The sequence below is a fragment of the Penicillium cosmopolitanum genome (genome assembly GCF_028827165.1).
Source record: "Penicillium cosmopolitanum strain IBT 29677 chromosome Unknown utg000008l:1.0-4398992.0:1.0-4402845.0, whole genome shotgun sequence".
In the NCBI taxonomy this organism is placed as follows: domain Eukaryota; kingdom Fungi; phylum Ascomycota; class Eurotiomycetes; order Eurotiales; family Aspergillaceae; genus Penicillium; species Penicillium cosmopolitanum.
Window position 1 is genome coordinate 2647689 of NW_026622678.1, and position 25964 is coordinate 2673652.

At 46.6% G+C, this 25964-nt stretch overlaps 9 protein-coding genes across 9 annotated transcripts; 3 read left to right on the top strand and 6 right to left on the bottom strand.

The window, feature by feature from the left end:
* Window positions 1-269: 269 nt before the first annotated feature.
* On the bottom strand, window positions 270-1127 carry N7509_007569 (oxygenase MpaB family protein; the record flags this gene model as incomplete). The annotated part of the gene is made up of 1 exon (XM_056632206.1): window positions 270-1127. One exon carries the CDS (start codon window positions 1125-1127, stop codon window positions 270-272), a length of 858 nt encoding a protein of 285 aa, XP_056487757.1.
* Window positions 1128-3518: 2391 nt separating this feature from the next.
* Window positions 3519-5420, top strand: N7509_007570 (uncharacterized protein; the record flags this gene model as incomplete). The annotated part of the gene is made up of 9 exons (XM_056632207.1): window positions 3519-3528; window positions 3577-3961; window positions 4018-4101; window positions 4174-4528; window positions 4614-4679; window positions 4730-4866; window positions 4950-5020; window positions 5074-5346; window positions 5413-5420. 9 exons carry the CDS (start codon window positions 3519-3521, stop codon window positions 5418-5420), a joined length of 1389 nt encoding a protein of 462 aa, XP_056487758.1.
* Window positions 5421-7298: 1878 nt separating this feature from the next.
* N7509_007571 (uncharacterized protein) lies at window positions 7299-7904 on the top strand (the record flags this gene model as incomplete). The annotated part of the gene is made up of 1 exon (XM_056632208.1): window positions 7299-7904. The coding sequence occupies one exon, from the start codon at window positions 7299-7301 to the stop codon at window positions 7902-7904; it is 606 nt and encodes a 201-aa protein (XP_056487759.1).
* Window positions 7905-8136: 232 nt separating this feature from the next.
* Window positions 8137-9707, bottom strand: N7509_007572 (F-box protein; the record flags this gene model as incomplete). The annotated part of the gene is made up of 2 exons (XM_056632209.1): window positions 8137-9255; window positions 9312-9707. The coding sequence occupies 2 exons, from the start codon at window positions 9705-9707 to the stop codon at window positions 8137-8139; spliced, it is 1515 nt and encodes a 504-aa protein (XP_056487760.1).
* Window positions 9708-10795: 1088 nt separating this feature from the next.
* Window positions 10796-11633, bottom strand: N7509_007573 (uncharacterized protein; the record flags this gene model as incomplete). Its single annotated transcript, XM_056632210.1, has 2 exons — window positions 10796-11447; window positions 11512-11633. 2 exons carry the CDS (start codon window positions 11631-11633, stop codon window positions 10796-10798), a joined length of 774 nt encoding a protein of 257 aa, XP_056487761.1.
* Window positions 11634-12092: 459 nt separating this feature from the next.
* Window positions 12093-13433, bottom strand: N7509_007574 (uncharacterized protein; the record flags this gene model as incomplete). The annotated part of the gene is made up of 1 exon (XM_056632211.1): window positions 12093-13433. One exon carries the CDS (start codon window positions 13431-13433, stop codon window positions 12093-12095), a length of 1341 nt encoding a protein of 446 aa, XP_056487762.1.
* A 1033-nt stretch (window positions 13434-14466) lies between these two features.
* N7509_007575 (glycoside hydrolase family 35 protein) lies at window positions 14467-17762 on the bottom strand (the record flags this gene model as incomplete). Its single annotated transcript, XM_056632212.1, has 7 exons — window positions 14467-14894; window positions 14953-15447; window positions 15510-15878; window positions 15927-16838; window positions 16898-17293; window positions 17359-17590; window positions 17646-17762. The coding sequence occupies 7 exons, from the start codon at window positions 17760-17762 to the stop codon at window positions 14467-14469; spliced, it is 2949 nt and encodes a 982-aa protein (XP_056487763.1).
* A 699-nt stretch (window positions 17763-18461) lies between these two features.
* On the bottom strand, window positions 18462-22870 carry N7509_007576 (ABC transporter permease/ATP-binding protein; the record flags this gene model as incomplete). The annotated part of the gene is made up of 10 exons (XM_056632213.1): window positions 18462-18488; window positions 18545-20041; window positions 20091-20263; window positions 20316-20877; window positions 20924-21500; window positions 21557-22158; window positions 22204-22315; window positions 22363-22478; window positions 22544-22621; window positions 22682-22870. The coding sequence occupies 10 exons, from the start codon at window positions 22868-22870 to the stop codon at window positions 18462-18464; spliced, it is 3933 nt and encodes a 1310-aa protein (XP_056487764.1).
* A 503-nt stretch (window positions 22871-23373) lies between these two features.
* N7509_007577 (Zn(II)2Cys6 transcription factor) lies at window positions 23374-25774 on the top strand (the record flags this gene model as incomplete). The annotated part of the gene is made up of 7 exons (XM_056632214.1): window positions 23374-23406; window positions 23558-23655; window positions 23718-24196; window positions 24260-24543; window positions 24606-25127; window positions 25237-25451; window positions 25540-25774. 7 exons carry the CDS (start codon window positions 23374-23376, stop codon window positions 25772-25774), a joined length of 1866 nt encoding a protein of 621 aa, XP_056487765.1.
* Window positions 25775-25964: the final 190 nt, after the last annotated feature.

Below are 25964 nucleotides of genomic sequence, written 5' to 3' on the forward strand. Positions count from 1 at the left end.
GTCCCATTTTTCAAGGTTCTTTTGTCTTCGACAGAGCTCCACCTCTTCCTGCCCTACTGACTCTTCTCCGCTCATAAGGCATGGATCGCCATTGATGTGTCTTGGAGAAAGACAACCCAACCTATTAATATACCTACCCTATACATACTCGTAGTGCGTTTGTCAAAGTTTCATGCATTCGTCGCGAGACCCTTGGCCCATTATTCTACAGTGTCATCCTGTCTCTCCTGAACAAATATTCAAATATTTTTAAAATACGCCTTAGAACCTTAAGCCCCCATCCAATGTCCAGTCTGTTTGATTCTCCGTACCGCCTTCCTTAAATCCTCCATGTAAATATCATGCTGTCGCTGCTTAATACTCTGCGGAATCCACGGGTACATGATTCGAGTAGACGCCACAAACGCCTGATAAGCAACCCGGCTGGCGGGAGTGGGTTGAAGATCATATTCCTGCGCCAGACGCTCCGGCAGCCAGTTGACCGTAATAATCCGCGCTAGCGGCATCGATGCAGCCACACTGAGCGGGAGGTTGATTGGATACATCAAGTCCCGACTCAACTTGCGCGCCATATCAGTAACCTCTAACGTAGCGATATTATGATCCCAATAAGCCCAGAACTCTGCCAGAGTTGCCGGCCACATTTCTGGCGGCATGCGAAGCGACGTGCCGAAGATAGCCGACTCTTTGAGCAGAACTTCCATCTCTGCGTCGGACATCTTGCCGAAGAAAGTTTCACGGACTAGAATGATGCCGAAGAAGAGAGTTGCTGCCGTCCACTTGTGTAGCTCGGGATCATTTGCGTCGTAGTCATCGCCCTTGACGCGGGCGTGGTACTTGTGGATGACGGAGAAAATGGCATTCTTTTCTTCGGGCGTTCCGCATACAGCGGCGTTGAGGAATCGCGCCGTGTTGCGGAGGCGTTGCGGGATTCGGGTTGCAAAACTAGAGTGCTTATAGCTACCCTTGGCGAGGGCCGGGTGAGCGAACTGGCATAAGATGGCTACCTGTCCACCAAGTAAGTAGATGTCGTTCTCCACAACGTTCCGGAGTTCCTTCGGTTCTGTGATGGTTTGGAAGATGGGCGCGTTTGTGGCTTTCACTGGGATCTCTTCATCGTTCGACATGGTGTTTCCTTTTTTGCAATATTCTGAATGATCACTGCAATCTATGCCAGGCCTTTGCAGTTCATGCAAGGCGTGTGTGTGGAGATATATCAGATTCTGTCAGTGGTGGAGCCGCGGACCGAGGATCGCGGGATGCTAGACTCGTCGAGTGAAAGGGTTTGGAGATCGTCTGTTGTTGGCTCTGCATATGAAGTTGATTCCCGCTATTTGGCATGAGCCTGAGCTGCCCAGGTACTTCAAGGTTTTCCATGAGATCGAGGTTCCCCGTGATCCCCATCCACGGAATCAATTTGAGGGGGGCTTGCCCCCTCCTTCCACGGTTCCGGCTGTCACATGCTGGGGAAATGTATAATTCTGTCGATCACTGCACATTTTCACTAGCCACTAATATTTTCCCCTCCAGAATGACTTTTATTCAAGCTTGCATTAAAATATAGAAATATTATCTCTACTGTGGCCTAAAAGCTGCAACTGAATCATCTCTCTCACAAAACATAGTATCATATAGTACACAACACTCTTGTATTCTCCAGAATCTGTATACTAAGTAATTTTTACAAACTGAACCGTTAGTTCTGGCATTGGTTTCGCATAAACTGATTCGGCTGGCTCAAAGGCTTGTTGCGGATCCTCCAACAAAACTTGATAGTGGCTGATAAATGCGGCTGTTAAGCATGTCAGCGTCAGTCTAGCAATAGACCGACCGGGACAGTTCTGTGGGCCATAAAGTGAGCCACGGTAGACTCATGATATCCTACCTCACACTTTGATCCCATCCTCTTGAAACCCCGAGTCTCATAAACGTAAATTTACATGTCACTTGTTGAGTCTAGAAGCAGACCTCGTATTGTTTTGTTCGGGACTATAACTACAGCCTAGACCTACCGTTATAGCCAGCTTATCATATGCTTCTGAGTCCTTCTCTTGGAGGAATAGGACAGTGGGGACGTAGTACGTCTTACTGGTCTGCCTTGAATGATTGTCAGAACCATGGGATATAGAAGGGGAAGTGGCATCAGCCGGTTGTACTTTCACGCTTCATATTGGAATTAACTACTGCATCAATTTCCCCAGCTCTATCATATTGCCAGAAAGATCAAAAATATTTTCCATCTCATATGAAGGTCATGTTTATTTTTCTGTCGCTCTTAGTGTGGGCGAGTGCAGTACCGGCACGCGGCGAAGAGTTACGCAGCTCGACTCTGAGTCTTATCAAAAAAACCGAACTTATCTGTGAGATTGTGAATGCTGTTACTACCGTTGACTGCTGTTACTGGGGAAGTCATGCTAGTACCTGGAATGGATATTCGAATTACATCGTGACCTTATTTGCGGGTTCGACCTATCACGACTTCGACTGTTTTTTGTACGGCCAAATAATTGGGGGCGTCTCGTAAGAACACCCTGCCTTGTTGGAAAGATGCGTTTTGACATATAATGTTTTCCTAGGGCTTGGGATTATGCCACTGACTACGATTGCTTCGTTCCCGGGTACTATACTGATTCTCATTGTACCCACCGTATGTCTTGTCCCTTCCTCTTCAATCTTTTTCCTAACATCCTATCTAATGATTTATCCATCAAAGAGGCCCTGGGGGCGTGTCCCTTCTAGGTTCGTCGAGCTGGCAATTTATGACTATCGGTGATTCCGCGCTGAAAGTTGGCAGTTGAGGCACGTGACAGCATTGATAGTTGCTTTATCTTCGATCCATGCATTCATTGCTATATCTCTAGCAATGGTAGTGGATTGGAGCTGCTAAAAATAAAAACTGGAAAAAAAAAGAAAAAAAACGAGGATAAAAGCCAAAAGAAAGGCCTTGTTCCGGGGAATAAATATGATTTTTATAACCCTGACTGACAGACCTTTACGATACATGTGCCATATTCCACGAGCCTCAGGGGGGCTTCAAGGTATTTTATACCGATCAATCATTAATCTCTAGTGTACATAGCCGGTAAAGAATAGAGTGTAGCTTGCCGAGTCGGATATCTGGATATCCGCTCAACAACATTACTAAAGACTTATCCCAGCCCGGTACTACTCTGCTGATTATCATTTACCACTCTCGGGTTGGGATTGCATTATAAGCTAGGGCGAAGGAACCAATTCACTTTCGAGCACTAATCACTAATTTAATTGAAAATCTCTCATTTGTGGACGGATTTCGGGCTAAGTTCATGGCGACATATTCAACCGCATACCCCGCAATCCCCGCATCCACCAGACACCACATGTTATGCCAAGCTGTATATCCATCTACTATCCTGGTAAAGTGCCTATATTTGTATCAAAATCGCTATCCCGGGGCGGGAGAGCGTTCATCCAAGATGCGTATAAAGGAGCAGATCAGATGGTTACATTGAAATCCGATTTAAGTGTTACAAATTGCAATGCATACAAGTATGTTCCATAAATTGATTATATCATCTCTGCTATGCCTGGCTGCAGCAAAATACACCGACTCATCTCGTGAGTCAGCGTTGAGAGTCAAACTTCCAATATTCACGGTTCAAGGCGTGGTGTCGGATAACTCCTCGTCGGTTCGCGTTTTTCGTGGTGTCCCTTACGCCGAGCCTCCTGTTGGGGAGCTCCGTTTCCGACCTCCAGTAACCAAGAAACCAGTATCCGGTATCGTTGATGCCACAAAATACAAGGATATTTGCCCTATATGGAATCAGGGAGGCCCGAGTATCTATAGCGAGTATATTACTGGCGATCAGCCTTATCCGTACTTGGATCAAGGAGAAGATTGCCTTCATCTTAATATATGGACTCCTATGAATGCGACATACCACAGTAACTTAACAGTCATGATTTGGGTTCATGGTGGCGGGTATGTATTTCCACCTGATACGTCGCATGATTATAGCTGATAATTTTGCAAATTAGGAACACCGGTGGCAACGCCGCCCAGCCCTTTAAGGAAGGGACTTTCATTGCCCAGAACCAAAACGTCATTGTAATCTCTCTTGAGTAATCAACTTCCCATTTTCATATTCTCTGAAATCGAGCATTATTTATTTGGCTAATATTGTGATTTCCTAGCTACCGACTGAACATTTTCGGTTATCCTGGATATGTACCCGCATTTGGAGGCAAAAATCTGAATCCTGGCCTGCTTGACATCCGAAAAGCTGTCGAATGGACCTATACTTATATCAAGTCTTTTGGCGGAGATCCAGAGAGCATGATTTTATTTGGGCAATCTGCGGGTGGAGCGAACGTTGATTACTACACTTATGCGTGGCCGACTGACCCCCTTTTAAAAGGATTCATTTCAGAAAGCGGCGTCGCAAGTTCATTTGGGAATTTCGATCTGCCTGGCAACAACTGGACCTATGTGGCCAACCACTTCAATTGCACCGGCGACCAAGATCAGCAGCTCAGCTGTCTGCAAGAAGTCCCGTGGAGAGACTTGATTGACCTCTCTTTACTCCTATAACTCGACATTAAATGGCGGCAAAACACTGAGCTTCGGACCTCAGCCTGACAATCAAACCATTTTCAGCAATTACAAAGATCTCAGGCGACGTGGACAGTATGCGAAGGGTGTAAGTTTGAGACGATCATTTTTTCCATACTGAAGCTAACTTTGGCATAGGGCTATCTGACTGGTAACAACGCAAATGAGGGCGAGAGTCTCATCACGCCTTTCTCCGAGGCAAACGGACCAAACCAGAACTTGGTTTACATTCAATCCGATCTACTGTTCAATTGTGCAAGCAATTCATCAGCAACGTGAGACCTGACTATCCACCGAATGCTTCAATCAGTACCTAACATCAATTCGTAGTGAGCGCTCGGATAATGAAACTCCACAGTGGAGATACTATTACCGTGGGGTGTGGCCTAACCAAAATCCCCTTCGCTTGGCTTGGGTCCTATCACTCAAGTAAGCTAACTCCGACATCATTGTGCACGGGTATTGACTGAATTTTGTCTCAGGTGAGATTCCTCAGGTTTGGGGTACAGCAGAAACCTGGGGAGGTAACAAGCTCGGTGGTCCCAACACCCCTGAAGAGGCCGCCTTTAGCCGGTACATCCAGAGAGCATGGGCAACCTTTGCTAAAGACCCCATAAATGGTCTTTCCAGCTTAGGCTGGCCAAAATACAACGTAAATGAGAATACGTTGGTTCAGCTGGCGTATAATGGCTCAACAATTCCACAATTCGTGAGCCCTATGGTGGCTGATAAGAACTGCACTTTGCCAGGACACTGTATGTTGAGAGATCTTAATTTCAGCGTCCAGGGTATTACTCACTAACTCACTAATCGAAATCTAGCGGCCTAATAATTGAAGAGTTAGTTATCTTTCGGAGAGGTTCAGTTATTTACGACATTCAACATCTGAAAGGAAAGAATTTGGCAACCAAACTTGAGTTTCGGAGATAGTAGGATTGAAAATCTACTAGTATGCTAGCAATAAAATGGCTAAGCTTAGTAAACCCAGAGAACCGCAGCACGTCCAGTCGGCTTATCTATCTTTGAAATGGCTAAATCTTGGGAATCATATGAAATAATGTACGTGATTCTCGAAATCCTCAACCGGAATTGGAGAGATCTATCTAGCGTTCTATTACAAACGTGCCCACCGGATATGGTGATCTATTAAATGTATGCTAGAGACACTTTGAAAGGTGACAACCAAAATCCCAAAAAGAAAACAAAAAAAAAATTCGCCATCGTTATTAATCAATTGCGCGAAAGGTCCGTGGTTGGACCCTACGTAAGATGCTAAAATTCAAAGCAACATGTCGGTCTCTGTCATGACAGAATGTACTCCTGTGCCTACTCGCCTTGGTCGTTGTTAGTGCCTGTTGTCTAGCCGCCAAAAAGTCCAATGGATGCGAGAGGCGGCACTAATATGCAGTAGGTTTGAAGTCTTTCCATGGTTTTTTAATCGATGTAATCTAGTGATTTGGGGCCAAACGTGCCATGGAGCCTAGTGATTCGGGGCCGAGGGGGCCATGGATCCTCGTGGTTTGGGGCCAAGGGGTCCATTGAACCTAGTGATTCGGGGCCGAGGGGGCCATGGAGCCTAGGGATTTGTGGCCTGGGTTAGCCATGAATACCTGCAGGTCCATGATGTTTCGCACTGGGGCGAAGTATCTAATATGCAGACGGCAGAAATGACTTGTGGTGGAGGAAGATACCCTGGCTAGTTTGTAAAAGCGCATAGAAAAATGTATACCGGCCTAGACAAATATATTGGAAGTTCTAAGACGCGTCATCAGGAGACAATGGCTTAGCCCGAACAGACTGCCAATCCTTCGATCTACTAGGTCTATCCAGCCTTTTCTCAGAGCACAATGTTTTTTTTCTCGGCCGGCTATGCTTACAACTGATTGTATTAATATTTTAGATGGGAAATTGCCATGCAGTCTTTGACATACACGCACGCTATCTAAAATGATATCCAAAGTCTTTGTCTCGGTTTCTCAGTAGGATGATCACTAAAACTAATAGGCATGTCACTCCACTAGGAGCTCCGATCTCGCTGCGCAATTCAGCTTTGCCATGTTGTCATAGCGGATTATTCCCAGTTCCGCCCCTGGCATGAAACAGGAATGCGAGTAATTTCTTCAGTGTGGTTCATTTATCAATTCTACGGCCACTTCATGAGAAACAAGAGGGAACAGATTTGCGCAAAATTCCGCCAATCAAGAAAAAAAAAGAATTACTCATCGTCAGCGGCAGGTACCTCCATCGGTACTTGAGGTTTAAAGACTTGTAAATGTGGTGGTTTGAATATAAAGAATTATACTGATGATTTGAGTTTTTCGTTCGATAAGCGGCAAGCCACGACTTCAGGGGTGTAAATTCAGTATTCGGGTTGGGAGCATGGGCCAAAAATACTTGAGATATTCTGTAAAGAGTAAGAAAAGGCCGTCAAGGAAAGCCTAAAGCCTTCCAAGGTTGTGTAATTCACGGACCCCCAAAAGTGCGAAATTCCATGATATTGAGGGGCTATATTAATACTAGTATCGACGCCCCCCGCGCCCTTTCTATGAAATATAATACGAAAATATATCTCAAAAAGATATTCCAGCCCATTCTTTGTGTGCCTTCCTTCCAAGGCTTTCTACTAGTATTACTTCTTTTCCTGAGCTTCGAATTGCTTTTTCTGATTTATATATTATTTCAATATCGGTGTCCACCATCAATCAAGATGAAAGCAACTCTGTTCCGCTGGGGTCCATTCTTGAAATTATGTCTTCTTTTCTCAATCATCTTTGACACTGGGGAGGCACAAAGCTCGACTGGGGATCCCACGCCACAGGCTTCTGCATGCGCATTTCCTGGGAGTGGTAGTGGCTCTTCTACTAGTGCCAGCCGTCGCTCAGATTCTATGAGCAATGGAGGGAGCAAGAACTTGACAAGGCGAGTTTTGCAAAGCCAATTTGGCCCTGGCGATTCAAGCGGCTATCTCCGGTCCAAGCTTCAGGTAGCAGATTTCATGGACTACGATGACGTGTGGTCTATGACAACATTTGAGGAGCTGCAGGATGAGGAGATCAAAACTGCCGTTGTAACACTTTCTGGTTGTGTCTCTGTGGCCGTTGTCTCTCGAAAGGGAGTTTATTTGACACATCATTGGGAGAAACCTACCTTTAGTCCATCGGGCGATTTCTCGCAGATCGGTACTGAGGAATTCTTCAAAGAACATGTTTTGGATGTCATTGAACAGGGTGGAATTGATGCGCCGAGTCTGAACAGTGGTGGTCCGAGGCAGTGTAATGTGATCCCACACAAGCTGGCTACAGGCTCTGGGTAGAGGATAGCCTTGCTGGCCATGATGAATGGGAGCCATTACGCACGCAAATCATCCCCGAGTAAAGCAGCAGTTGGGATAACACCGGGCAAAAGGCCTAGAATTATTTTTATGGGCTCATGGTCATGGATACTAGCGAGAGATTCCAGGGCCGATGAACGATGTTCTTTTGCGGACACAATGTCAAGTAAATCATTTGCCAGCCAGTAGACCTAGAATGTATTGTGTCAGAATTTCAAAGTCTCCCTCCGAGATCGCTACTAATAAACTCCGTTTGGCTCTCCCAAGGTGCCCCGTAGTGGGCTTTTACAGATCTGATCCATCGTGTAGCTTCAGGAGCACCTTGGAACGGTGCAAATGGCATCTGTCGAAACTTGAGTCCCTTCGAGAAATCGTCTGCTATAAAATCTTTCGTGTGCACATAGTAAATGCTAGAGCGCCTATTAACTTCCAGCTCTTCCGGATGATCATCCCACGATGGGTGCAAGTTAATCGACTGACGGTCGCCACCTCGCAATATAGAGAGATGAAGGTGCTCGAGCCTAGGCATTCTTTGTTCAAGATGAGCAAAGACGGGTTTCCATGACTCCTCAGAAGGAAGTTGAATTTGACTCAGGGCTAGAATGGCGATGTTTGAGTGCTTAGACAAAAACTGAAGCAAAGAGTCTTCAGTAGTTATTATACCCCCAAGGCTGCATTTGCGAAGGTGAGGCAGTAAGGTTTCCCTACTGACGGCTTCGAAAATGAAGTGAGAATCAACAAACTTCTCCTGCGTTGTGTTATACATATGTATATCGAGAGTTTTTAGATTTGACGTGAGGTTTAGAAGCCGCGCGAGCCCGTCAAAATTCTCATTACCTCCAGAAGGGTCTCCTCCAAGTGAGCTGATATACGCAGCATTCGCTGGTCTCTTTCCATGCCATGCCACCGTATGGCATGCGATCGGCTTTCGGGGTGGTCGATCTGTTGCACCAGTGGTGACCTTGTTCGAAATGCTAAGGGAAAGACATTCCAAGCCTTTACCTATTTGGCATAAGTGATTTGTGTCAAGTATTTCGAGATTGGCCGCAATATCGTATAATGGCACACTGCACCTCGGCGTCCGTTGATAGACGATCAGAGTCTTTAATTCAACATTACTCCGAGTAATAGCCTCCATAGTTATGCAATAAGTGCGGGATGCGCGCATCCACACCGGATACCAATTTGTCTTCCCGGTGTCAGTAGTCACTATAGTGATCGGTCCTTGAATAATAGTGGCGTCTAGTTCAATACGCCGAAGTTTCCGAATTCGACTCAAACAGAAGGCAAGCTGCTTCACTGCCTCATCATAAGAGAATTCGTCCTGGAGAAGCTGTTGGGTCCGAAGCCAGGCCAGGTCAGCTTCGGCCTGAAGAAAATCCTCTCGACTAGGATCGGGAATAGGTCGGCGGAACCCTGTGCCTGTAGATTAAATGGCGGGATCGGCAGGAGGTTGATCACGAGTTTTCTGCTTTTTCTCCAAGCTTTCACAATGTCCATTTGGGGAGTCTGATCGTAAATTGTTGCCACAATCTCCAGCTCCTTGACTGCGGGGCCTAATGCAGGGTGCGCAAGTAAATCTTGGAGAGACTCCAGACTCGACTGTCGCAGTTCTATTGATTGAACGCGGATAAACTGCTTGAAGCGAGAGCCTGTACCGTCTTTGTAGAGTGCACGGCTACTTAAACGCAAGGCTTTCAGGGTGGCCAGATCCAGATACGTCATAATTTCTTCCAAGATTTCGGGTGGTAAAACACTCAGAGTGAAATGTGCACTTGAGTCCATTCTGGGGATGAGAAGTGTGAATGGGCGGGTCCCAGTGGTTTTTGGCTAGCGTGATAACAGTGCGTAGTAAATTCAAAGTGAAATCGTTTCCCCATCAATAACAACAAAGTAAAGAGATAGGCGTGTCTAGGTGTGATGCGATGTGACTCGATCTAGGACGGGAACAAAGACTACTTATGAGGGCTGCAGCTCTGAATACTTGATCCTGCCCAGGTGCCCGAGTGGGGGCGATGCTGGGCGGTGACGGGTAACGCTGGTCCGCGACCGGGCGCAGGTCTGGTGGGGCTCGAGGGGCCGCCCTTTGAAGATGGGGGCCAACCATACAGAGGGTACAGATCGCTTTTCCTCAGCTTCGTTCTTAATCCGAGATGTGCTTTTATTACCTGACTTCCTCATCTTGAATTATTAATGCAGGTACAGACCACTCCACGGATACAGTTGTACCCATAAAAGCTACTACGGTCGTGGGAATGCTCAGATATTCACAGATCAATATACGCAATAAAGTAGTAGCGGTTCAAACGAAAGGAATGGCTTGAGAATAGAATAAGAAAGAAAGACGAAAGTAGGCATAGGTATAGGTACCTAGGTATATGTATAAGTCCCTAGGGTAGATACGATATAATAAACCACATCTAAAGCTTTAATAATCTAGTATTCCAAGGTTATGGTATTATAAATATAAGTTGACTAATTAGAGGCCTTAGCTGATATTATAACAGAATATTGCTAGATACCTTAGTTAAATTACTTGGTCAGACGGAGGTGTACAGAGCCCACCAGAACAGAGGTATACCTAGAATTCCCTGTGGTAAGGAACTTTCTGATTTCTAACTTGAATATGTCGCCCAATAGCCAATCGTCCTATATACTGTGTCCTTCTACTTCACGTGCGTTCAATATATCCCAAGGCTCCTGGCGGACAAGTAATTTCGAGAGAAATGCCAAGGCAGTCCAAGATCGCCTTGATTGATTTGTCTTTGCCTTTTTCTTTGGTTTGCAATTACCTATGAGTTTCTATTCCCAGCTTTGATAATGAAAAGTCATTCCAAGGTTGAATCGCAGAAATGGTTCTCGGTGGGGGACTTTCACGACTCGTAGTTTTCAAATGACAAGTCAGATGCAAACAGGTCTGCTCTTTGAAAAGCGTCGTAGAGAAAATCCCTGGTTTCCGCGTCCTCGCTAATCTCAGGCTGATATCCTTCATACTCATCGTATGATATATTTTCATAAGATATGTCCGAAATGCTTCCCATATCTGCCGACAGGATAACGTCATGCTTAGCGACAATGTCTTTATACAATTCTGCCCAGAAACCACCTGAGTTGAAAAATGGCATATTGGTATTCACAGGCGAAGGCCCTCCGAAGAATATGGTCACGCCAATGGGGAAGAGATGACCTGGTAGGGATAGAACCCACTGAAAGAGAGTACCCATACGTAACCCCTCATCTTGGCGAGGCCCTCTTGATCTCTTGAGACTCACTCCTTCAGCGTTCACACTCCGCGTTATAGAAGCAAGTGTAAATGCCGGCGGTTGTTGGGTCAACATGTGGCGCCAACTTGCTTCAGGGCGAAGATATCTGGACTGTATTGTCTCATGAAGAGCAATATCGAGGACTGTCAGGTCCACGAACCTTGCTGGCTGGTTGATCGTTCGGTCATTTTTGGGGATTAATGTGGGAAAATTGGTCGCTAGAAGCGGGTTGAAGACAGGCGCGAGATTGTTGTCTTTTGGGCTGATTGGGGTAAGGAATAATTTTGCTTGCAGTGAGGGGGGTCTCTTTGATGACAGCTCTCCACATCCGAGAGACTCGCTGGGCGGAAACGAGCAGTGTATGCATGTCTAGTTCGTGTAAGACCAAAGTCAGGACCTCTGGCACAGCGAGTGCCCTAGACTGGGCAGTCATCTTGGCACTGTGCATCGTTGGCTCTGGGGTGAAGTAGCCTTCTGATCCTTTCCGCAGTATAACCAGATGATGAGACTAATATTTTCGTGGGTTTCTGGAAATATAGAGCGCCCGATGGGATTGGGAGTGTGTTAAGAAGGTAAAGGTTGCCTGATCAGCCGCTTTATGTCCAGGTGTCTTTGTTTACGCGTTGAGCACGGTCGCAGCCTACGATCGTCAAGGCGACCGAGTTTTCATAATTAACAGCCATCACTATTATCACTTCAATTATACCGGTAAATTGAATTTACTAGATAATATGATTGCGCAATTTATTTTTTGTATGCTTGGGTGAGCAGTGCTTCACTTCAGCAAGAGGGTAATGGTAATCGTCAATCTATTTCATTCAGACGCGAAGGCTTGCGTAAGCAGTCACATCACCGATTCTGTCTAAAATCTTTCTAAAATACATTATAGATATTAATAAACATTGTCTCATGACAGAGTCGCCAGACCGGAGGTATCGACGTTTCCATAGATCCACTGGCTGAAATTGCTCGGGGCTGCCTGGTTGCAGGGAATGCCGGAGCCCTTCTTGTTGACGAGATTTGTGCACTGGAACAGTTCGCGCTGAATATCGGTGCCATAGTAAGGAAGACCAAGCGAGGCGTTGACACCTGTGATGTTCACATTGTCGAAAGTGATGTTGGGGCAGGGACGCTCATCAGAACAGTAGAGAGACGCAGCAATGTTGAACCGCGATGTTCCGCGAATATCTTGCCACTTGACGTCTTCAATCTGGAGCTTTGATGTGTTGCAGCCCTTGTTAGAATCGGCCGAGTAAACACACTGCGACATCTGAATGGGGAGTCCCACATTCTCCATCGTGAAGTTGCGGAAAGTGATGTTCTTGACCAAGCCAGAGCCACCACCACCCCAGTCACCATTGCTAGGGGTGTAAATGCGAGTTCCCTGCCAAGTCTTAATGTAAGCACCATCCATTGCGTTCTTGATGTGAACATTTTCGAATGTGGTGTTGAGGTTGTAGTCAGGGGTCTCAGGGTACTGTCCAATGGATCCAATGGTGATTCCGGTGCCACCTTCACAGTAAATGTTCTTAGCGTGGAGGTTCGTGGTGTTACCCTTGGCAGCAATACAATCATCACCAGTGATAATTGTAGCATTCTCCACCAGGAGGTTGTCGCTCTGCCAAGAATCGTAACCATCGCAATTCATGGTATACCACTCGCTGTCACTGGTGGCGTTCACGAACAGATTGGTCATGGATACATTCTTACTAGCCCAGACAAATGTGGCCCAGAATTGAGGTTGGATGATCTTCAGCCCATCAACAAACAGGTTGGTTGAGTTATAAAATGTCATACTCATAGGGCGTCCGGGCTGGTTCGATTCGTTTCTGTTTGCATTGTACCAAGCTTGGCCTCCGCCATTGTAGAAACCACCTTCACCATAGAAGTTCACGTTGGTACCTCCGAATAGCCAGGCAGTGACTTGATCTTGCAGAACAACACTAATGGCATGGGTTCTCCAGTAGGGGATGTTGGTAGAGAAGCGCAATTCTCCGCGGAGGTGAACATCGCAGTTCAACAAGTTGGTGGTGTTGAGAACGGTGTTGACATGGAACACGTTCTTTGAGAAGATGACAGTACCGTTAGTGCCACACATCTCAAATGCTTGCTGGATAGATGGCGAGTCATCCACAGCCTGGCCATGGTGGGCAAGGGATTCAGGGTACAGAGTGCATGTCGTGCCTTGGTTGTCAACCCAGGCCGCAACCAGGGTGACCCAGAAAGTAAGTCCCAACAACAAATTCATGGCTCTTCGTTTCGACGTCGTAGAAAACCCTATTGAGTAAAGCCTTGCAGCGGAGGGCAGCCTCTATATACTACTCTAATGCACAATTGCCTGCGGTATTTTCCGACGTATACCCCCACAGACATGGAGTTAGTCGACTTGGACGTTACATCATACTATCCACTGTCAACTATGGTTAAACAAATAGCCTGCAATTGCACATAACTTCTGAGAAAACGGCAATTGAGATGAATTATTTCAAAGGCCTAGTGAAGCGGGGTGACTAGGTCGGCTATTCTCCGAAGTTGGTGATTCGTTCCTTGTTCAGGGTGTTAGTAACGCCCCGCCTCTCCAACCAGGGCCTTGGCGATAAAAGGCTTAGCTTCGGATTACCTTCTGAGATTCTACGCCACTTACGGTATCCGGGGTGATGATCTTGATTTCGTTCTCTTCCTTTCAATGGAAATTCATGTTCGATATATTGATTTGTTCCATATATACAGGCATTTCGGGGCATTGCTGACCCGAATGGCATGCAAGTTTCGTTGCACTAGTAGGTAATTTCCAAGGTTGTCATATGGAGATGAAATGAAGATTTTTTCGGCGGTTCATCGGGTTCTCCTCCATCAACTAAACTACCCCCACGGGACTGACAGAGACACACTCACCCCCGGACTTTTCCCGAGACGAATTTTTCGCTACAATATCGGGCCCAACCCCCGCCTCGTCACGAATTCTTCCCGAGATCGGCACCTGCTGACTTCCCCGAAATCGAATTGATCGGCGCCGAACTCGGCAATGAATCCATCTGTACGCCGTAACCGTCCGTGAATTCTACGGCTTCTACTCTTTGGGCTCTACTCGTACTCTTCAGGTGGCCATGGATGGCCGACACATTTACTTGAATCAAATTGAATTTCTAGAAGCTACTATAGAGACAGCTGAAAATTCCTTATCCGAGTTCAAGAACCCCTGAGCTTGTCAAACCTTCTATCGAAACTGACCTACGTTGCTCAGTACGCGCCGTCCCGCTTGTGCCACTGTGACATCGGACTCATTTCGATCGGCCGGGGTAACTGCTTTGAACCACAGGACCAGCAACCAAATCTAATTTCTCCACTTTCCCACCACCCTTCTCAAGTGCCCAGAGACTAACAGCAAGATAGTTTTCACCATGGTAGTCCCAAATGCCTTCCGGAACCGGGAAAATATCTTGCGGTCCGATATTATGAATCCATTTGCCAAATTGGTAACCATTCACATATACTTGGCACCGAATACTGCTGGTCGTGTCGGTGTTGTTTGCAAAGGATAACGAGATCGGGATATCGTATCCAGTCGGCATGTCAAGTTTGAAAGTGGTCGCGTAGAAGGCCACTCCTGGCTCTCTGAGTCCTTCCATGGGGCCCAGATTGCTGTTCTTCCAAGATGAAATCGGGGCGCCAGGTAAATGGTAGCCTTGTCGCTCTGCAAATAGTCCTCCTGTGATCGTGTTAGATGCTTTCCTGTCACTCACCTCTATGAAAAATTTCATTCTTACCTTCGTTAAGTGGACCTCGAATGCGATCTCTATAGCTTTCCCCGCCGAGATTTCCGGTCATTTTCCAAGACAAGTCCGATTGTTTGAATCCAGAAAGCGAATAGTTCAAGATTCCGCGCGGCGTTTTCATGTCGCTCGACCCAGCGGAACCATTTTCCTCATATCCCATTTGGTCGATCAGCACAGTAATGGTATATCTTTGACCTTTTTTCGCTGGGAGACCAAAGGTTTGATTCCATGAATAAGCTGTAATTTCTCCAGAGAAAGAACCCACAAAAGTGTCGTTGAGCCATACGGAATGGCCATAAGCTGATCCACCCTGAGTTTCTAGGTGAAGGCTCTCCCCTCCATTTGAGGTGAAATTGGTCCGGTATAGAATGTATCCTGAATGGAATCCATAGTCCGAAGCATAGAGGGACATTGGGGTGCTGAGATTGCGCTCGGTATTGTTGCTTCTGGATAGAGAAGCTTTCATCCAACGACTATCGTCGTAGTCTGAAAATATATCAGTTTGGGGCTCCTTCAAGAACAGTACATTGTTGATTGGGTGTTCTGACCTTTCTGAATCTCTGGCAGGGTGTCGAGTACTTTCCAGCTAATCTCTGAGAGGACAGGCAAGGAGATATCAGGTCCCTTGAAATTTACCGTAGCTTTTATGACGCCATGACTGTCTTGCTGGAATTCTGTTGGTTCATTGTTCACGACTAAAGTTGAGATATCATTATCGGCCCCAATGATCTCGATCTCTGTAGTGGAATTAAAATCTCCCAAGAGATTTATCGTTTTGTCGGTGACTTTGATGCTCCGTACCAAGTAGCCGGCTTTGACGATTGGAGTCGAGAGAAATGTGGTAGTATTGGTATAGTTTCCCGAAACGGTATCACTTGGTAGATCGATAGACCAATAATTGTAGGCAGAATAGCGATCTGGAAAAAAATGAGAAGCTTGAAACTGATGTTCGAAAAAGCACTCACCGAGCAGATAAATGTAGAGACCATTCGATAGCTCAACAATTGTTCTCTGATCGCTTGCAGTATACTGCATGATTGTTGAGTCCTGCTTCTTGTCAAATTTGACAGAATTTTGGGGCCCCTCCACAATGCGAGTTGTTCCACTACCTTGAATAGCAAGCTCGTGAGTCTCGCCTGGTCCACCATAGACGACCAGAATATGGTGATTTCCAAAATTTCTCCATGTGAAAATTTCAGCAGTAGAGTATAGCAGGTTGATCCCGCCAACATCATAATCTGTGACGTGCAGTTTGGAATCCCGGCCGACAAGAGACAAGGATCCTCCAAGTTGTGGAATGGTGATATTTCCCTTGCTCGTTGGAAGTGTGACATGGTATTTCGCTGTCGATGTATCAGTATAATCCGCATGTCTAAGCACAAAGAAGTTTGTTCGGTTTCCCAAAACTGCCGTCGTCGCTATGTTTAAATTGCCAGTATAGGAGCCATTCGCATGCGTGTTGTTCTGCGGAATCGCAGTCGCATAAGCAGGAGATGACTGAAGAAACATGGCCTGTAGCTTCAACTCGCTAAAGTTCTCCCGCTCGACGGTTCTCATCTCAGTGATTGGTGCACCGTAGTCATAACTGGTATAACCTTCTGGGTACCCCATATTTCCCCAGTTAGTTCCACCAACACCCATATAGATATTGAAGATGGTGACCCCAAAGCTGTAGAAATTCTTAAAAAAGACACGCTGGTACTCTGGTCCCTGCCTTGCTGCTGTTTTGTTGTAGCCGTATCCGCCCCAAGGATCCCAACTACCACCCTGGCATTCAATCACCGAATACGGCGTATTGGGTGCCATTTCTTCGTGTAAATCCCCATAGTTAGTCGGAAGCGCATCGACGGGCCATTCTGAGATGTCATCGTTGAATCCTATGACGCGTTTAGCTTCACACTTATCACGCCCCGATGCCGGTACATCTGCAACATACCCATAGGATAGCTGTCATGTCCGTAAATCGGCCATTCCGGGGGTCCCTGATCATAAAAGAACCCATGCGGGCTGTTATCATTACTTATAAAAGGAACAACGATACCAGCATCGCGATATTGTTGCTCGACAGCACGAAAATAGACAGGATCTGGAAAGGGTGGGTCGCCTGATGAATACTCATTCTCGGGCTGCACCAGAATAACTGGACCCCCGTTTGTAATCTGTGCTTTCGCAATAATTCCGCCGATGTTGGACACATAATTTTGGGTTGCATCCATATAGGTCGAATTCCGCGTGCGAAGCCCGGTGGGAAGGCGAGACAGCCATCCTGGAAATCCACCACCACTGACCTCTGCATTGATGTAGGGTCCAGGTCGTGCGAGGAGATAGATACCTTGAGTCTTATGTTAGACTTTTAATCGTTCTGGGAATTTTCAAGGCGCACGGCCGATGCCCTACCGGCTGTCTTTGCAGCCTCAAAGAAAGGTTCAAGTGCAAATACCCCTTCAGCGGTAAAATCTCCCTCTTTCCCTTCAAGGAGAGCCCAGTTCACGTAAAATGAAACGCCATTGAAACCCATCGCTTTGATCTTTTGGAATACATCCAGCCATAGCCCGGGGGCCGGGAGCCGGAAGGGGTGGAATTCCCCAGAGAAAAATATCACGCGCTGGCCTCGAACCATGATAGAATGCTTGACATGTATATTAGATCTGAATGTTCTGAGAATGACGTCGGAGGTTTCATACTTTGTCCCATGTCACGATATCCTGAGACCCCCCGCCGAGCGATGTATCCAAAGCAGCAAGCTGCTGCACGAAGATACATGCCACTGAGAAGGCAGCGAAAATAATTTTCAAAATCATGATTCAGTGGCAACCGGAGTGTTGTTCCCCGGTTCTTCGAATTAACTGAGAAGTTTTCTCAAAAACGCGATGTCGTATTCTTTCTCCAGACGATCCGACAAGTGAGTGAGTGGAATGTAGTATTATCTCTAGAAACCAAATCCTGGTTTCCCAGTAATGCACTGGCATTTTCTAGTCCAGGAATATAAACCCGGTCGGGTTATTCTTTAGCGAATGCAACTGCACAGACAGTATATTTTGGTTATAGAGTTTGGTATGTAGTAGATCTGCAATCCACGCATTGACACTAAGCCTGTTCAGTTGATCGGAGGAGAAACCCAACGGCCTTTGCGGGTCTACCCCAAAAGGCATTTAATCACCTCGTAGATATGCCATTGGTCGCTTTCATCTTGACTAAATCAGCAGCATCAATGCGCTCCAGGACTGTTATTGATATTGCTAATAATCGGGCTAAATCCCGCCGAGCATACAAGCCGGGTATATGTCACTTCGATGACAGGGCGTTAAATAGGCTTGCCTGACAAATGGTAGCAGTGACTTCTATTATCTCAAGTATTAGGTTGCCAAAGACTATGAAGCGGAGATATTATCCTATCAGATCTATTATGTACAGCATTGTGGGTTATAGAGCCGAGGGTAAGAGATGAGAGGTAGAACCTGAGGAAGGACAGTGGGGATTGGGAGAGAGTTTGAATGAGCTTATCTATCCAGCCCAGTTGCTTGACACTGAAATTATGAAAGTTAGCAAATGGAGTTTGGATGAGCAGGAAGTTAATACGAACCATTTGCCAGTACATCCCCTTTTTGCGCAGAAGCTCCTGATGCGACCCATGCTCAACGATTGTGGACCCATTGCCATCCTGACTCTCTCCGAAGACGAATATGACATCCGCTTTCTGGATAGTTGCCAGTCTGTGTGCAACAGCGACAATTGTTATGCTCCTCCGCCCAGCCAGTCGTTCAAGCGCAGCCTGGACGGTTTTCTCTGAATGCGAATCAAGGCTGGATGTTGCCTCGTCTAAAAGGAGGAGGGTGGGTTTTCGTAGCAAGGCGCGTGCGATGCATAGTCGTTGTCGCTGGCCACCACTGAGGGCTGTCTGCGCCTTTATTCCTAGCTCTGTTGAATATCCCTCAGGAAGGGAAGTGATGAATGTATGGATCTCGGCATCGATGCATGCTTGGATTAGTTCTTCTTCCGTGTATTCTGAGCTGTCAAGCCCGAGAGTGATGTTGTCGCGGATGGAGCCTTCAAATAGACGTGGTTCTTGGGCGACTAAAGATAAAGATCGGCGGTAGGAAGCTTTGTTCATAGTGGTGATGTTTTCTCCATTCAAGAGAATAGTACCCTGGAAAGGATCGTAAAATCGCTCGAGCATCGAGATAGTTGTTGTTTTACCGCAACCTGAGGCACCCACGAACGCAACAAACTGGCCGCTTTCTATGTTGACATCAAGACCGGTAAATAGCGGCTTCTCTTGAGAGTCATATTTGAATGCAACATTTTGGAATTCGATATGTGCGCCAGACCCAGAGGACTGATCAATTTCACGGTTTTCAGGACAATTCTCAGAACCACCAAGGGCGGGGCGGAAGTCCAGGATTCTGTTCGCCGCAGCTGTTCCTTGGGCAATATTGGGCCCATAGCTGAAGAACTGACCAGCTTGCTGCCCACCTAGGATAATGGACATGTAGACAACGAAAAAGGAAGTAGGCTCATACTCTCTAGATGCGAGTAGCTGGCCACCATACCAGAAGGTAAGGGCCATCGCACAAAGCTCAACACTATCGGAGAATGCAAACACGAGGGTGGCGACCCAGGCTTTTCGGAAAGCTTTATTTTGCTGCTCTTGAAGAAGGGCCGAGTAGCGTTTTAGAATGGAATCTTCCATGGTTAGTGCAGAAACAGTGCGAAACGCCTCGATAGCTTCGGCTGCAAACTGGGAACTGCCCGAGTAGACGGCAGAGTTCATCGCATCGAATTCCAGCTCATACCGGATGCGCATGTAGGCAGCAAGGAAAACAAAAGGAAGAGCAGCGAACGTGGCCACAAGGCTTAGTTTCCAACCGAAGGAGAAGGCAATTGCAATGCAACCAATCATACTGCATAAGGAAATCACGGGAAAGACGCCGTTAAGTCCGATCAGATCTTCGATCTGCTTGGGGTCGGTGGCCAGGCGCGAAACTAGAGATCCGGAGGCATTATCGCTCAGGTCGTAGAATGGAACAGGTTTTCGAAGAATATTTTCGAAATATTCTGCTCGTGAGGTAGAGGACATTTCCTAGGCTACTGTTAGTTCAAATATTGGGTCGGAGCTTGGTTTCACTGACAATGCCGAGTCTGTTGGCCGCGAATCCAATCGATGCATAACAGGCCGCGATGCCTAGAGCGAGGACAAAGAACCACAAGGACCAGAAATTGGCAGCGTCAACCAGTTTCTGATCTGTATAGCTAAAGACTAGAATGAGCTTGGCAAAAAGCCAACTCTGTAGAGGGAACGCAGCTGGTCCAGTTAGTATTAACAAAGGAAGCCATATTCCCGGAGCAGTACTTACAAGCAGCACCCAAAACGGCGAATAATGCTAGCAAGAAAAATCTCCAGTGTCTTCGCGACTCATACATCAAAAGTCCAACACTTCTGAAAAAGCCACGTTTGTCAGCTTTCTTCTTGTTCTCATCTTGTGAATCTTCCAGGACCGTAGTTGAATAATCAATCTCCTGCTTCAGGGCTTCTGTAATTTCAACCGCATCGTCATCCTCATCTGCAGCGGTATCAAGTTGCTGAGCATTGACGAGGCCTCGATAAAGGCCTTCGTCCATCGCTAGAAGATCGTCATGGGTTCCTTCTTCGATGTTAATGCCTCCCCGGAGAACAATAATTTTATCAGCGCGCCGGACGGTGGAGAGCCGGTGGGCAATCACAATAGTTGTCCGGTTCTTAGATACACGATCAAGGGCTGCTTGAACGATCTTTTCCCCACGGACATCGATTGCACTGGTGGCCTCATCTAGAACCAGGATAGTCGGTTCTTTAATGATGCTTCGAGCTATGGCCAGGCGCTGTCTTTGGCCGCCGCTCAATTTCGCGCCATTCTCACCCACCAAAGTCTCGTATCCCTGAAGATTGTTAGATATGAAGATAAGAAGGGACAAGCTGATATACCTTTGGAAGTCGATCAATAAACTCTTCAGCAAATGCTTCTCTGCATGCATTCTTCACCAATTCCAATTTCACAGAGTCGGGCTCATCTTCCCACTTGGTACCAACCAATCCGAATGAAACATTCTTGAAAATTGTGTCATTGAACAGAAAGGGTTCTTGCTGCACAAGCCCAATATTAGATCTCCACCACTTGAGATCCAACTCTGCAATGTTGCGCGGACCGACTGAAATACTCCCACTTTCTGGTGCGTACCACCTTTCTGTGAGTGCCACGATCGTGCTTTTTCCAGATCCAGACGGGCCAACAATGGCTGTCGTTTTAGCTCGTTCGAATCGTGCATTCAAGCTGAAGAGGATTTGCGTGTCAGGTCGAGCCGGGTATGAAAATTGAACATCTTCAAATATTATATCTCCCGAAGCTAGCGCATCTGTATCCCGGTCTCCATCGGCCGCAATTCTCTCCGCGTCAATTATCTCAAAAAATGAACTTGCAGCACTAGCTGCTTTGGAGATCATCATCAAGGGCGATGCGATGCTTCCGAGGATGCTCACAGCGATCATGACGGAAAAGAAGACCCTGTAACCCGTTATCATTAATTGTGAAATTGAGAAGGGCAAAGAAACAACACGTACGTGATGACAGTGTCGATGTTCGGGATGTGACCTTCCCGGAAAAGTTTCAACCCTAGCCAGAAGGCCAACGAATAGCTGGCATACATGGCAAAGAAGAGAAGGCCAAATTGGAAACCCATAATTACTGATAATTTGGTACCTCTCTTGCGCGACTCCTCGACCCATTGACAATACTTCTTGGCCAGCGGAGCCTCAGCACCAAGTGAAATCACCGTTCGAATGGATCCAAAGACCTCCGCTGCGATCGTTGAATGCTTTTCATTCGCCTTGTCCACCTCCTGCTGGATCTTCATGATCGCCGGGATTGTTAAAGAGCAGACGATCACGATGAAGAGGATGGCAGAGCTGGTCGCAAGGGTCAGAGCCCATGAATATTTGAAGGCGATGATGTAGGCTGAGATCAATAGCGCGAGTGATTGAAATAGGATTGCTAGCTTGTCGGAGATGCTTTGCTGAATCGAGTTAGAGGAGGTAGTGATTGCATTGACAACAGTGCCGACTGAAACTTGATCGAGTTTGCTGATGGGCTGAGCGAAGAGTGAGCTCATATACTCCAATCGCAATGCCGCTGAGACTCGAAGGCTAGTAACGCGAAAGCAGTACTATAGTTAAGATTTGAACGGGTTAGCTTCAGGTTCCTGTGATACATCGGGCTTGTGAATGATCAAGCCCACGGGACACTCATTTTGCGGGAACTTATTTACCATGGAAAAATACGTCAAGACGAATTTCGCGATGAAGAGATAAACAATAAACAAGCTTTGAAGGTTAGCCACCTAGTAGAAAAGGGGTAAGATTCCACTCACCTTAATCGACTGACCGAAGCTTTGAATTCGCTTTCGGTTGTTGTTGAGTTGGGAAGAAAATAGTCACCGAAGTTACCAACCAGTTGACCGAAGATAATATTCATCAGAGGCAGCGGCTAAGGAAAGGTTAGTCTCTTTTCTCGGGTAGTATTCGAAGATTCTTAAGAGGCAATCAACGTACTACTCCAGAGGCCATGGAGGATACCAGAGCGACTGCCAGAACCATCCGATCTTTGAATGTCAAGTAGGACAGGATTCTCTGGGTAATGTCAGCGAAATAATGCTATATGGATCAATATTTTGTGCATCTCAAACGTACGAAATAATGGCCCAGCGAGGCAGTCTGCTCGGTCTCATCTTTCGTCTCTGGATCCTGCTTGGGATCCTCATCGACCTTGACATCGAGTTGTTCGCCATTCGGTGGAGATGACGAGGGAGACCCTTTGAGTTCCTGTGTATTCTGTCTCTCTGTCACAGCAGCTTTGGGTTCATCTGGAGAGACCCCCATAGTAATAAAAAGTTGATTTTGGGGGTATGATGGATGAAAGAAATCATCAATCGAAATGGTGGCATTGAAGAGTTATATTCAGAACCTTCTAGGCAGACCCTCAGGCTACTCCCTAATTCCTGTTCGTTTGTACACTGCCAAGGAGATCACCGGACCGAAGAATACGAAAATACCCGGACATAGCTAGTGTGTTGAACAAATTCTCGAGTCCTGATTGGTCCACATGATGAATTGACAGCGTGGGAGTCATAAATTCATAATTCACGGGGCGCCAGGTTATTCCTAAACAGGAATGGCGCGCTTCCTAAACGGGTATGGACATCCGGGGTTTCGGGATTACCGAAACACCGGACCGACTCGGCACGGAAGACGTCAATGCGTCCAATCAGAGCGGAGCAAAGAGATTAGGCGTCTTTCGGACTTTCGGTCTTTTCTCTTTCCCGCAACATCCTATCTCAAGATAGCACACATCACTGTGTGTGTACTCCATAATAAGTGCCACGATGGATAGAAGGAGCCCCTTAGCCAGCATATCGGTGAGACGTTTGTCTTAAAACGTGGCTTGACCCTATACTAACTTGATGCTATCTTAGTGCGGACGCTGTCAATCCAAAAAGGTACCTCGATATAGTCTTGGCACCCATAAGGTTGCGACGAAACAGGGCAGCCTGGTTAATTGAATATCAGATTCGCTGCAATCGAGTCACCCCACAATGTGACAAATGTGAAGCCGTGGGAGGGCATTGCATCTATTCAGCGCGGAAACCAAGATCCAAGAAAAAAGAGTATTCTCCACCTGGGAACTAGCCTGAAATACCTCCGGCAATGAATTGACGAACATCAGTAGGCCTGAAGTTTCTGAGAAGACCGTTCTTTTTGAAGTTCTCAAGCGCCTTAAACGCCTAGAGGAACATTGCGGCTTGGAAGACACACCAAATACTGACGCCCAAGATAATGGTGATGGCGACGATTCAATGTCAATTTTGTCCTCTGTCGGATCAGACGATGACCAAAATATGCCCCTAGCGGAATCGGGAGACGCTCTAAATGCACCCGTGACAGAGGTATCAGTCCCGGTTACACTAGTTCCTGCCGTGGTCCGTGGTATCATCGGCCGTATAAAAGACGAAGGCAGCCGATCCATGCTCCTCTCCAGTGTCTTTTGTCATCTGCGCTCAGTGGAATCTTGCTTTTTCGAAAATGAACAATGCATTCGTGCTATCACATCGGCAATGTCGGAGATCGAGTTCATGCAAAGCACGCAGGCAGTCGAGCCGCTAAGAGACCCAGTCGTTCCAAAGGAACAAGCAAAGAAGCTTATTGAAAGTAAAATATTTCTCTTTCGACTCCGCCTTCAACGGGGTCGTAATATTTGCTAACAATGGCCAGATTATTATGACTGCTACCAATTCGAAGGCTTCAAAATCCCTCTTGAGAAGTCCTTCTTGTGTTCCATCCCCGATCTAATTGAGATTCCCCATGTCAAATTGGACTATACCGTCCAAATAATCTACTACACAGTCCTTCTTCAAGGTATTATTCTGGATCCAGAAGCCTATCCGGGAAGGGGTGGTATCATCCGAAATCTCTATCTGAGATGTGTCGCTCTCAGCGATCACTGGCTCGCAAATATTCAAGATACACCTGCCGATCTTTTTGCTGCATTTCTCATGGTATGCATAACAACATACCATACAATAACCACCACAGGTAGCTAACGTTTCCTATTCAATAGATCTCAATGGCTTTAGAAGGCTGTAATATGGATTTATCCTGGAAGGCGTTTAGCCAAGCGTGTCGGATATCAAAAGCACTAGGATACTATGCCGTCGATGAAACATCGACCGAGCGCTCCAACCACTCCGAACAACCACACCTTACAGCCCCAACCCCAGCCCCGGGAGCGACCTCAGAATCAGACCGCCACAAAGCAGAAGTCGACAAGAATCGCAAAAGATTCGAATTCTGGCACATCTTGCGCGTAGATTGTCTCTTCCGCCTGTCATTCGGCAAACCAACACTAATGCCGGCCGGATCCTGGAAAGTGAATTTCCCCGATCCAACAATCAACGGCGTAGACGATGAATCATCACGATTCATACAAATCCACTTCATAGCATCTATGCGCCTTGCCCTCATCGTCATGAAGTATTTAGACTGGATTGATTGTGGGACGGATCCCAATCCCATCTCCCACGACGCCACCATTGATAGTTTTATCAACGAGGTCCAGTCAATATTATCGGACTGGGATACGGTGGGTTTCCTATTCCATCCCCCAAGCCTGACCTTCCCTAGTCAGAAAATCACTCAAATGACTCGTGCCATTTTCGTTTCGCTAATAAATCCACTTTCTATCGGCACAGGAGGGCCTCCTCCAAAGGGCCACAAACCACGTCGACATCTGGTTCTGCGTCGACATCCTATTCAGCAGTTATAAAATGCTCATCGTCCTCTACCAATCGAAAAAATGTAATCGGAGCCATATCCTGCCCCGTCAAGCTGTGGATATAGCGCGGAAATCGGTCACGAAGTTCCAAGCTCTTCTTGGTGCCTCTTTGCATGCGTTTTGGGGGATAAGGTACGTGGGACTCGGAATTCCTGTGGAAATGGGAACATTGAAGACTGCTATCTAGTCACTAATCAGTTGCTCGCTTTGCTTTGCTTAGTCTCATCCTACTACACCAATTCATCCCATTCTTTATCCTCTGCTTGGATATCATTGGGAATCCTGATCACGATCATCTAGACGCTGACCTTGCCTCGGTCACCTGGATCAGCGAGTATGTGGAGATAGTTGTCGAGGAACGCGTTGAGCTTAGGCCGATTTTGATTATCATGAAGGCGGTGGCAACTGCTTGTCATCGCACAAAGATGGATCGTCTTTTCGCGTTCGGTCACTGAGACTGTTTAGATTCAACTTGAAGCTTTGTACAATTTTTGTATCTTTTCATGTCTTTACAAAGAAAAGAAAATATTAGATTGGGTATTATTGTCAATTCATTTAGTGGAACCAGTCCACATTTCTATACTCATTTCAGCCTAGAGCAGCACCCCAGACAGGTCTAAAATCCCAGTCATATTCTAGCAAATG